The 13,131-nt window shown below is 39.7% G+C and overlaps 1 protein-coding gene across 1 annotated transcript in view; it reads right to left on the bottom strand.

Annotated features, from left to right (window-relative positions):
• PP2D1 (protein phosphatase 2C like domain containing 1) overlaps positions 1-13,131 on the bottom strand; it is a gene marked incomplete at its 5' end in the record, with an annotated part of 39,990 nt that overhangs the window by 13,775 nt on the left and 13,084 nt on the right. The window contains one exon of the mRNA XM_082459463.1: positions 2,536-3,694. Coding sequence (XP_082315589.1) covers positions 2,536-3,694 — 1,159 coding nt within the window. The remainder of the gene's footprint in view (positions 1-2,535; positions 3,695-13,131) is intronic.

The following is a 13,131-nucleotide window of genomic DNA, read 5'->3' as shown; positions in this document are numbered from 1 at the left end:
GAGAAAAGGCTATATCAGTGAATATACTAAAAACCATTGAACTGTAGACTTTACCTGGATGAATTGTGTGCTTTGTGAATTGTATCTCAATAAAGCTATTAAATATAAAATCACTGGGGAAAAGGATTTAAGGGATCAAATAAGAATCCCATATGTTTATAAGGGACTAGTGTGGTTAATTAGAAATGTAAAAATTTGTGGTTTATTTGATGTTATGAGAAAAGTGTAATTATGTATGCTGTATCAATATGTTTGAGTTTTAAGCCTGTGAGGATTAACTGAAGTAAAATAAGAGAGCACCAGGAGAAGTGATAAAATGCAATATAAATGAGAAGTGCTAAGAACAAAAAGTCAAGAATGTCTGTTTGGAAGGATCTTTTTCCACATGCACAAATTCAACACTTATTCAATGACTGTATCACCACACTCATGTTTCATTATAAAGTGAGGTGGAGTTTTTTTCTTGGTTTTAATTCCAGAGTTGTGATGATACTGGTATTTGACAAATTTCAAACAAGAAAAATGAATTCCCTTGCTATCTTTATAGGTCTTGTTTTATAAAATACAAAACATGCCCTTGATAAATTTGTGCGAACATTTATTTTTTGTAACTCATTTAAATTACTTTCTTTTAGGAGCACTTTTGTATCATAAACCATGACCTCCCTTTCACAAGTTGGATTTTTTCCCCCTACTTATTTGTTTCTATTAGAATGAAGGATGCCCAAATGAAAACATTTTAACACAGTTATGTATGTAAGCCCGTAAATTAGATCCAAAAAATGTTTGACCTGGAAATTAGAACCTGCCAAACAACAGTGAGCTTGGAAGTAATGAATCATAGTAAACTGAACATTTGATGATAATATCTACTTATTGAGTATCTCATATATTTTCCTTTAATTTCCCAGGAACCATGATATCAAATGATATTTTCTAATAGAGGTCCCAAGTCCAAGGATATGGGTCAGTTCCCAGATTAGTCTGAAATCTGAAAACTCTCCATCCATGAAGTAGGTCTGCTCTGAAGCACTTTGGAACCTCAGGGTAGAGCCTGAGAAATGGCAAATGCTCCGAGGAAATTGGCATTGCACTTGGCTCCATGGTATTGCTTAATTAATCTGGTGGCTCACAACCAGAGTTAGATCAGAAACAGGCCGGCTTCCAGGGACCTTGACACTGTAATGGTCTTGGTGAGTATATCTGGCCCTGGTGTGGGCCAAAGTCCCACTCCCTGAGGCCCAGACTCCTCAGACTCTGGAAGCAATCCCCTTCAGAGGCAGTTTGATTTCCAGCTCCAATTCCTATTACCTCTGACACCTTGAACAAATAATTTCACCTCTCCGAGTTTCTATTTTCTCATCTGGGCAATTAGGTCAACACCACTTAGAAATGGCGGCAGGGGTTGGGAAGGAGAACAGATGTGGTTTAAGGGTCCAAACTTGCAACGAGCAGTAAATACATCTTAGAGGTCTAATGCATAATATTGGGAATAGAGAGAACGTATATATTTTAATCATCAAACTTGCTAAGAGACTAGAACTTAATTTTTTCAACCACTATAAAGAAATGATGATTATGTAATGTGATAGAAGTGGTAATTATCGCTACAATGGCAATCATGTTACAATATAAAAATGTATCAAATTAACATGTTGTGCTTCTTAAACTTACACAATGTTACATGTCGAATATATTTTTTTAAAAACAATACTTAGATATCTTTAGATATCAGAGTTCTTGGAAGACTACATGAGAAATTACTCTGTACGCAATATTCAGTGAGTGGACACTGTCATTAATAATAATTCTACCGAGGAATGGGGTGGTGGAACCCTAGTTAAGCATCTCCTGGAAATGAGCATGGAACTCGGGTTAACTTGGCTAAAACTGTTTTACCTCTGGGCTGTCCATTTTGGCAAGCTCCTTAGCTAGAACTTTAGCACCGCATGTCAAAAGAATTGCTTCTTGAAATAAAATTAAAAGAATCCAGCCAAAATTTTTGGAGAAGGAAATACACGCCTATAAAACTGAATCATGAACGATTGTGTTTCCTAAGATGAAATCGATGCAACTTGGCCAGTGAGCACAAGAATGACCTGTTGCAAATATGTTAGTTACCAGAAAAACTGACCAGTTTGAGCAGCTATACTAATAACATTCAAAGAACTTTCCATTCTCCCGAAAAAGGGAAGTGTGGGAAATGTTTTGGTTTCATTCCGATCTGAGCAAATGTAATAGATTTGCTTTGCCTTTATCAATAGCTGTGTTGCTACCCCATTTAGAAAACGTCATGTTTTGGTCACGTTATTTCATGTACGTGCCTCCTTGAGACATAATTACAATTCGTTTTGTGCCTGCAAATCTACATTTAAACTGTGGTTATTGATCGTTTCTTAAATTGGTCAGTGAAATATCTAGGCACTAGTAAGTCATTAAATAATAGGTCACTAGATAATTCTGGAAGGAAGAGAGGTTTTGCTGCCAGGAATAAAACATGTTAAGGTGTAACCTGGTACCATTCAATATACATACCAGTGTTTGCAATATGTAGCACTCCAGAAATTATTTTCGGCATCCCCTGGAAAGGAACCAAAGCATCAAGGTCACTGAATCTTCTCCAAGACTTCTTAGCTTTGGGACTTTTAATGTTGCCTTCCAATATGCAAGTAACCGCAGAACAGCCGCTCCATCGAGCCCTGGACACTTCCTTCCTTCCAAGACGTAAAAGCCTGTCCATTCTCCAAAATGCTTTTGCAAAGGCTTTGTGTATGTTCTCATACTCACTTTTCAATGCTTTTGTCTTTTTCTTTATGGAGGAGAAGGAGTCTTCTATAGCTCTGTAGTCTTCTCTAAACACTGTGTGAAAAGAATTGATTACTTTTTGCTCTTCAGGGGTCATTTGGTAGGAAGGATCAAGTCTGGAAAGTTGGTGGAGAAGTAAAACTGGGAGTTCCATTGATGTCAAGTCTGCTGCCGAGGCACCGTGATGTCCATCAAACAAACCAAAAAAACACACGTTGGGTTTGTTGCCAAAATTATTCACGACAGTGAATTTATCATTCATGTCAGCTCTCCATGTAGAATTCCTGTCTTCACAAATGGCTGCTCCTTTAATTAATAGGTGACAGATTTTTTGAGGATATATTGAACTCTTGTGAATGTTATCAATAATCTTATAGTATGCTGGTATTTGTTTCTTCCAAAGAAGCTCAAAAGCATTATTAATGCTCTGTAAGATTTTTTCAGTAAATGCAAAAGATGACAATAGTTTAGCAATGATGGACTGCCTCTGATCAGCAATCGTTGAGAGCCCTGGTTTCTTCCCACCCATCCACTGAAAGCCCAATGTAGCCAGAGCTACATGCTGCTTTTTATGGAGGAATATTCCAGGTAGGTCAATTTCATGCTTGCATATGGAACAGGGAAATGTGATCATCTCATTATAGACCTGCACTTCGTGTTTTTCAGAGTCTTTTGATGGTCTCTTCTTTTTCCTTTTAAAATGCTTTCTTCTCCATGTAAGTGGGACTCCCTCATCTGAATCATATGTCAGTTTTCTTGTGTACAATTGCCTTGATTTCCAAAACACTCTGCAAACAGGATAAAAGATATTTACATGCCTGGAATGATGCACTGAGAATCTATTCAAGCAAGCCCCTATCTTTGCAATTTGCTTTGGCTCCTTGAGATTTTATATCGGCCTAGAATATTCTTATTCCTCTTTCTGTGATTCCCCCCCAAAACACATAGTAAATACTTAAGGAATTGGTGACTGGCCTGTGTAGGCCCAAATGAAATTTGGCAAAATCTCCAGAAAGTCAGCTAGACCTCGAAGAACAAATACTCAAATAAATCAGCACAATATTTTATCTAGGCAAGTGAAGGTATATGCTTGAGACCTAGGAATGTGATTTCAAATATAAGCATAATTATTTTTGTATTTGATTTTGTCCTAATAATAAAATAATTTTATTTATATAATAATATTATATAAAGAAATATAATAATTTTTAAAAAAACACTTTTGTCCTAATTAAAGAGTTCTCAAGAAAATGAATGGGAGATGCCAAAACCAAGCAGAATGATGAAAAGAATGGATAGTAAGGACAGAATTTTTTAGGACTGCAAAGGGAAAGAGGTATGGCCTGAGGAAAGGAAAGGAGCTGGATGATAAATTTCCAGAAAGCAGACACCCTTTCTTACACTCCTTCCTATCTGAAGCATCTACAACAGTACTCAGCACATGAAGCCATTTGTATCCATTTTTATGGGCAATTCCTAGGGCAGGAGATCTTTGAAAGGGTCTGTGGAGGTATGAGAGACCTGAAAAAAAATGCTTTGGTTACAAAATATTTTAAAACCTGAAAAATCAAAGTTAGTGACTTTAAATGTTTATGAAATGTGATATCTTAAAACCAGCTAACTTCCAGATGCAAACTAGTATTATATATATAGGATGCATAAACAACAAGGTCCTACTGTACAGCACAGGGAACTATATTCAGTATCCTGTGATAAACATAATGGAAAAGAATATGAAAAAGAATATATGTATGTATAACTGAATCACTTTGCTGTACAGTAGAAATTAACACAACATTGTAAATTAACTATACTTCAATAAAATAAATTTTAAAAATGAAAACAAACTTATGGTTACCAAAGGGAAAAGGAGGTGGGGGAGGGATAAATTAGGAGTTTGGGATTAACAGATACAAACTACTATATATAAAATAGATAAACAACAAGGCCCTACTGTATAGCACAGGGAACTATATTCAATATCTTGTGATAAACCCTAATGGAAAAGAATATTTAAAAAGTATACAAAAATAAAAAATAAAAATTAAAAAAAAAGTATACATATGTATAACTGAATCACTTTGCTGTACAGCAGAAACTAACACAACATTGTAAATCAACTATACTTCAATTTAATTTAAAAAAATTAGCTAACTTCAACTCAACTCACATATGAATTGTATTTGATATGGGTATATTTAGTCTGCTCCTTTCTTTATGTGTATTTAATTCCCTGATGTGCACAACTCTATTGGATACAGCTACTCATCCCTACAGTAAAATTTCATTTACAAATTTCCACTTCATACATGCTCATTGAACTATTAGCCTATTAGCAAGCTTTCCTGACTTTGCCTCTCCAACCAATTTTGGTTTCTTTTTTCTGTTTGTTTTTCTATTTTTAACTTTTTCTTTATTCAGTTATCTTAATTAAAACAATATATTTTATTAATGTTGTCTATAAAATGTACAAATATTTGGATTTAGCAGCAGAAAACCTCCCTAAGAATCTAAAAGAAACTTGTTTCTTTTTTTAATGGAAAATTTTAAAATCACACAAAAATGGAAACATAATGAGGCCCCATGTACCCATCACCAGCTTCAACCATTACCAACATTTTTTCACTCTCGTTTCCTCTGTGTCCTCAGCCACGTTATTTCATTTTACTCATTTTTACTGGAGTATTTTAAAGCAAATCCCCCAATTCTATCAATCTCACTCATCGATATTTCAGTATTTAGACAGCATCCATTCACTCCTTCAATACCTACAACAGGCCAGCTACTGTGCAGCTACAGTGCAGCTTACGAATAAGGCTGGTGTCTTGCCCTTGAAGCTATGAGGGGAGGAGTCTATAGTCCCACTCACGTGCTCATACAAAGAACCAGACAGGTCAGATGAAGCCAGGACAGAGCCCCATGACAGGGCTCAACCAGGGGCCCAACCTTCATCTGGCTAGGAATGGCGCCATGACACTTGAGAAGCTGACCTAGAAAAAAGCTCAGTTGAGAAAGAGTAGCAAGGGCTCCAAGGCCAAACCAAAGGGATGACCAGTTAGCAGGCAAAAGGAGGAAGGGGACCCAGCCAAGGAGGTGGACAGGCACGCAGAGAAGTAGTGGAAAAAATGTGTACCGGCAAAGCTTTCCAGCTCTTCTGACCAAAATGTATATCAAATATTTTTAAGTTGCTATTATTCGGTAATATTCATATAAAGGATACAGTTTTTCTGAGGCTTGTGGAACTGTTGGGACAATATATAAGGCATACCAATTCTATAGTTAGACCTAGAGTCATCAGACAAAAATAAAGTTATATCAGAATTTTATTTTCCTATATATAGCCATAATACAACTCTCTCTCACATGGAGCCATTCTTAGAAGGTAATGCATCTTCATATATTCGTTCATTCATTCATTCATTCAACAAACACTTGGATGTCTGCAATTTGCCAGGTACTGGTTTATTTGCTTAGGATAGAAATGTGAACGAAGGCATTTTCTGTAATGAAACTTATATTCTGATATGAAAGACAGACAGTAAATAAAGGAAACATGGAAACATGTAATATCAGAGATAAGTACTATCATGAAAAATATAGCAGAATAAAAGTAGAGAGAGAGAGACGTAAGCCCTTTTTGTATAAGGTAGTCAGAGGAATATACCACTCCTCCACGTACATAGTCTAACAGGAAGCCAAAGTTTCATTTGATGACTGAGAAAGTGGAGGAAAAAGAAAACTGCAGATATAATTGTTCGTTGACTACATTTGTTATCCAATACAAATGAAGAAACGTTACCTGAAAGCGCTATTAACTTCCATGTTCCTTTGGGATTGCCACCATCCTTTGTCCTCTCTTTACCACCTTTCCCAGCCTCTGTTCCTCCAACCTGGCTAGTGTTGGCAGTGGTAGGAGTGGAGGGGTGGGTGATGGTGGTGATGGTGGTGATGCCGGTGGGAGGGTCCCCTGAATTGCTGGTGGACCTCTCTGCGTGGAATGTTTGCTACATCACCTGGAACCTCAGTCAGAACTCACTCTATGATTCTGAAGCACTGTGAAGCAATGAGGTCGCAAATTGTGTTAAGTAACAAACTTGTCTTTGAAATTTCTGAAAGAAGGATCATTCATTGAATAGACTGCCTTATGCCTGCATACTAAGACTTAAAAAATGAAAAGAGTGACTATCAATTAATGCACAGCTGTCTTCCCACTCAGGGGTAAGGTATCTCAAGCCATCTCTCCAGGACACCCCTTCCTACCTGCCCTGGAGGGTCTCCCTATCCCCACTCCCATCCTGCCACCCCAAGTCACTGCTTGAAAGGTACAGGCTTTTTGTTTTTTGGACTGTCTTTATTTCTTGAGGCTGACTTTATTCCTGGTCGATATCTTTAGTTCCTAGGTTCTTAATCCACAGCGGCCTTCCACTTTCTCACCCCAGGCCTGGATTAGAACTAGAGTCTTAGAACAGCTTGTTTGCATATTGAAGAAGACTGAACAAGCCCGACTACTTACCGGACATCACCACAAGCACGTATCCCAGTCAACCCCAAATTAACATGTCCAAAATGGAACTCACCACCTTTCCTCCAGAATCATCTCCCACCATTAACTTGGTTAGGCTAGAAACTATGTTTTCCAGAATCCTTTTCCCTGTGTGGTTCCAGGTTAGACTTGCAAGAAAGGAATTTGGGGGCAGGACATCTGAACGCCGCTATGGTTCAATGAGATGACCCCAGATGCAGAGGTGCCTAGCAGGTCCAGCTTGTCCTCGCTCCCTCTACGTTGCCAACAGCAGCCCCAGATCCACCAGCAAGTGGACCCCCAAAGGCAAATACTCCCTCCAGATTCCTCCATCAGCATGCCTTCTGTGGTCCTACTTCAGTGGCTGGATATCCTTGGCTTCTCAGACTGGCTAGGGACTCCTCTGGTCCTTCCAGCTCCCTTTCCCAGATGTTCAGTTGCCCGGCTCCTTCCACAAATCGTGTGAGGTCAGATTTCAACAATGAATTCGTTTTTTTTTTTTTTTTTTTTTTTGGTCTGTGCCAAACGGCATGTGGGATCGATCTTAGTTCCCCAACCAGGGATCAAACCCACGCCTCCTGTATTGGAAGGGCACAGTCTTAACCACTGGACCGCCAGGGAAGTCCCCCAGAATGAATTCCTTATTCCATAATTCCTTCACACCACTCATGCAGGTGTACTGCCTGCTCACTCCCAGCAGCTGTATCACACCCATGCCACGTCAGTGTGGGAAGCTTACCGAGGCGGTTCTTTCAAGCAAGTCCTGAATCTCCTGTCAGCTCCAGCTCCCGGGCGGGGTCAGGTATCTCTCTCGGGGTGGCTGGGTGTTCATATCTCCACATGCAGCCCTCAGGCCCGCTGGTGATTAGGGTTGTAGGAAAACCTCCTTACAAAAGTGGCTTAGGATCAACTTCTTTCCAGAGAGGCAAAAATAGAGAAAACATAATCCTGAAATACTTTGCAAGGGAGCAGTTGGGTCTATCTCTACGTGGATTCTAAGTAGCTTCTTTTCTTCCAAAGTGTATTTGCTGTCTGTTAATTTTGTCTATTAATTGATTAATTATCTTACGTTATTTCTTTTATTGACAAAAACATGTACTTCTATTTGTTTATTAGACACCCCATGACACCTTTTTAAAATATTCAAACAATACAGAAGTATGTAGAGGAAAAGAAGAGATCTTCCTTTCCGCAAAGTTACCACTGCCAAAAATTGGGTGTAAATTGTTCCAGACCGGTTTCTATGTATTTTCATATGTATGTGCATGAAAACATAGACACAGTCTAATTTGAAATTCAGGTTAAATTTGCTTACAGTCAGTTGCAGAAATTCTAAATGTACAGCTTGATGAATTTTTATACAGGAATACACTTGTAGACTCCATTAAGTTTTGTTTTCTGTATCTTAAAAAATAACATGGCAGCATAATCATAATATTACTCTGTAAATGTTTCCCATCACTTACTAGTATGGTGTCTAGTATGGGGTGATGATTTTTTAGGTTGATAGTCAGTACCTATCAACCTACCCCATTTTTTTTTTTTTTTCCATGCTGCATGGCTTGTGGGATCTTAGTTCCCCGACCAGGGATCAAACCCTGGTCCTCGGCAGTGAGAGTGCTGAGCCCTAACCACTGGACCGCCAAGGAATTCCCCCTACCCCATTCTTTTTAACCACTGTATTATATTCTACAGTAAGTGTAAACATGTAACATAGATTATTGAACCATTTACCTGTAATGATGGAAGTGGTTGCTTTTGTTCTGTTTTGTTTGCTATAATAACATTACAATGAACACGAACACAGCGGTCCAGGCCTCTTCATGTGGTGCTGCTGCTTGAGGGATGTCCGACCCACGGAAAGTCAACACGGCAGAATGGAAGTAGCAAAGGCTTAGGAGCACGCCGGCTGGACTCGAATCCCAGCTTGCTGCTGGCTTGTTGGTGCTCTTAGGTTATCTAGCCATTTGGGACCCCAATTTTGTCAGTGGTGAAATAGAGATAATATTAGGAACCTTGCTGGTTGATGTGAAATGAGCGATGTCTGTCAAACACTGAGCACAGTGTACAGCATAGATGCTCAATACGTAATTGTTATTATCATTAATATTAACTTAGTAACATTATTTAGTCTCCCCACGTTCCACAACCGTCTTTGCATAAACATTTCCATTAAATTCTCTCCCCATGATCCACTTTCACCTATTTGTTTCTTTCTGCTCACTTTCGGCCCTGCTTATGTCTATATCTATCCTCACCACCCTAGCTCCATGTCACCTTTACACACACACACACACACACACACATATGTAATATGTACATATACATGTTTCAAAAGCAACTTAAAAGCGTGGGCAGGAAACGATGCAAAGCTATTTCAGAGTCTTAAGACTTTAATAGTCTTTTTTTTTTTTTTTTTTTAATTTATCTTTGGCTGCATCAGAGCTTAGTTGCGGCATTCAGGCTCTTCGTTGTGGCACGCGGGCCTCAACTCTAGTTGTGTGGGCTTAGTTGCCCTGCAGCATGTGGGATCTTCCCAGACCAGGGATTGAACCCACATCCCCTGCATTGGAAGGTGGATTCTTAACCACTGGACCACCAGGGATGTCCCAAGCCTTTAATATTCTTGAGAACATCATGTGTCCACTAAAATGACAACTTCTACTAAGTTTGCCCAAATATAAAGAAAAAACAAAGCAACCTTCTAAGGTGGAGGATTACATAATTAATGTACAAAAAATAATTTGAAATACAAGAGAAAAGAGAACCCACTAGATATTACAACAAGAAAATAATTTAATTAGAAATAAACCCGGGACTTCCCTGGCTGTGTAGTGGTTAAGAATCAGCCTGCCAATACAGGAGACACGGGTTCAATCCCTGGTCCGGGAAGATCCCACATGCCGCGGAGTAACTAAGCCCGTGTGCCACAACTACTGAGCCTGTGAGCCATAGCTACTGAAGCCTGCGTGCCTAGAGCCCATGCTCCGCAACGAGACGCCACCGCAATGAGAAGCACGCTCACCGCAATGAAGAGTAGCCCCCGCTCACCGCGACTAGAGAAAGCCCGCACGCAGAATGAAGACCCAACACAGCCAAAAAAAACCCAAAAATAACGTTTAAAAAAAAAAAAGAAATAAACTCAAAAAAAGTATGAGGGAAAAATTCAAATGAAAAAACTGTAAAACACTACCAAGAACATAAAAGAAAATATGAACAAAGGCAAAGACTCATCTATGTTTTGGATTGGAAAACTCAGTATTGCATAGATGTCACAAATATGGGCGAGGATGTGGAGCCATAAGAACTCCTAAACAATACACTACTGATGGGAGGGAAAATCAGGACCATCACTCCAGAAAACAGCGTTGCCCTACCCGGTAAGCTGAAAAATCCCAAGGATCTGCAAACTATGGCCTGTGGGCCCATCTGGCCTCTACCTGTTTTTATGTAGCCTGCAAGCTAAGAATGGTTTTTACATTTTTAATTGGTTGAAACAAACCAGAAATACAATATTTTGTAGCATGTGAAAATTATTCAAAATTCACGTATCAGTGTTCACAAATGAAATATTAAAACACAGCCACGCTCATTCTCACAGGGATTGTCTTTGGCACTTTCGTAATATGATTTCATAATTGAATAGCTGCAACAGAGACTACAGGGCCTTCAGAGCTTAAAACAGTTACTACCTGGTCCTTCCCAGAAAAAGTTTGCCACCCTCTGTCTTGCCCAATGCCTTATGCCTGTAAGTCCATTTCGAGTAATTTGCTCTATAGAAACAATTGTGGGTATGCACCAGGAGACATGCATCAGAGCAGTTATATTAGCATAGTTGATAGTCAGGAAAAACTGGAAACAACCCAAATATCTCTCAACAAGAGTATATTAGTTATCTATTGCTGCATAGTGACCTACCACGACTTAGTAACTTAAATCAACATATATTTATTACCTCATGACTTCTGTGCAGCGCAGCTTGGGTGGGTCTTCTGTAAGGCTGCCATCAGATATTGGTCAGGGCTAGGTCCTCATTAGGAGGCTCAGCTAGGGCAGGATACACTCACAAGTTCACTCAGGTCAATAGCGGAGTTCATTTCCTTGCATTTCCAAGACGGAGGACCCTGGCTTCTTGCTGACTGTTCACTGGAGGTAGCCCTCAGTTTCCAGAGGCTGCCCTCAACCTTCTTGCCGTGTGGGCCTCCCAACATTGCATCCATGGATAAATCTTAAATGCATGTTACTAGGTAAAAGATGCCAATCCGAAAGGGCAACATATTGTATGATTCCGGCTACACAACTTCTGGAAAAGACAAAACTACGGAGATAGTAAAAGGATCAGTGGTTTCTAGGGGTTGGGGGGTGGGAGGGATAAATGGGTGGGCACAGGAGCTTTTTAGAGCAGCAAAACTATTCTGTATGAAACTGTAATGGTGGCTACATGCCATTATACATTTGTCAAAACTCATAGAATGTACAACACAAAGAGTGAACTTTAATGTAAACTATGGACTTTGTCAATAACAACGTATCATTGCTGGCTCATTAGTTGTAACAAATGTACCACACTATTGCCAGAGGTTAATACAGTAGAGGGAAGGGAGTGACGGGGCATGTGGGAAATCTCTGTACTTTCTGCTCGATTTTTCTGTAACCCTAAAACTGCTTTAAAAATAAAGTTATTTAATTTAAAATATGTATGTGTATGTGTAAGTAGAAACATTGTAGGAAAATATCTTTCTGGAAGTGTATCCACTAATTTTATTTTCCCAATTTGTGTCCAAATAAACAGTCAAGGGCGTAGGAGATTAGAAGATTGACCATCTTGGGCAGGAAGAGAGGAATTCCTTCGCTATTAGATACCTACATCAACCATTCATTTTATATCTTGAGCACTTGCAGGAGTAGGTAGTAGATATAAAGGCCAATGAGAGTTCTCTGCACTTGAGGAGCTCAGTGTCATGGGGAAGAGAGACACACAGATGCATTACTGGGTGATAACAAAGCCGGTGCTTATTTCTTTTTCTTTTTCTTTTTCTTGTTTTTTTGGCTGTGCCGCACAGCTTGCAGAATCTCAGTTCCAGGACCAGGGATCGAACCCACATCCCCGGCATTGGAAGAGTGGAGTCCCTGGACCGCCAGGGAAGTCCCTGCTTATTTCTAAGCATTCCATCCACATTGTCTCACAGCCACACAACCCTGCAAACTAGCACCGTTAACCCATTTTACAGACAAGGACCCTGAAGCTCTGGGTGGTGAGTTACCTTGCTCCAAGTAAACGGCAGAGCTAGGAATCAAGGTCAAGTGTGTTAACCAGCAAAACAGGTGACTTTTCTACAATGCCAGGGAAGGAGGTAAAATCAATTCATTTTGGAAGAAGAGGACCGTAAGAGTTGCATTTTGTGAAGGAAGTTGGAGTCTCATTATTTTGAAGTTCAAATACACTCACAAGTCTTTCCTCTCCTTTTCGCTCTTCTTGCCTTTCTTTCACTGGAATAAATTCTTTCACTTGTCACTCTCCCCTCTGAAGGCCAATCCATGACCTGTGGCTCAATGGAAAGGTGGCCAGAAAAGAAAATACTGAAAGTCACCCCACCTCCCCAATGACACCCCTCTGCCCTGGTTTGGTGTAAACCACCCGTCAAGTTCAAGTTTCCTGGATGTTCCACAGCTAGGATCATAAAAGTGGGGACGACGGTCACCAGCCTGTGTGGAAGAGAGTTATATTTAGCTGTCCTTTAGGAGCTGGATCTCTGGATATCACAGAGATTCTGGTACAGCCTGTTACTGTTTGAGGGCTCCTG

Source organism: Balaenoptera physalus, assembly GCF_965194825.1.
Source record: "Balaenoptera physalus genome assembly, chromosome: 4".
Lineage (NCBI taxonomy): Eukaryota > Metazoa > Chordata > Mammalia > Artiodactyla > Balaenopteridae > Balaenoptera > Balaenoptera physalus.
This window is presented reverse-complemented; position numbering and strand designations above follow the sequence as displayed.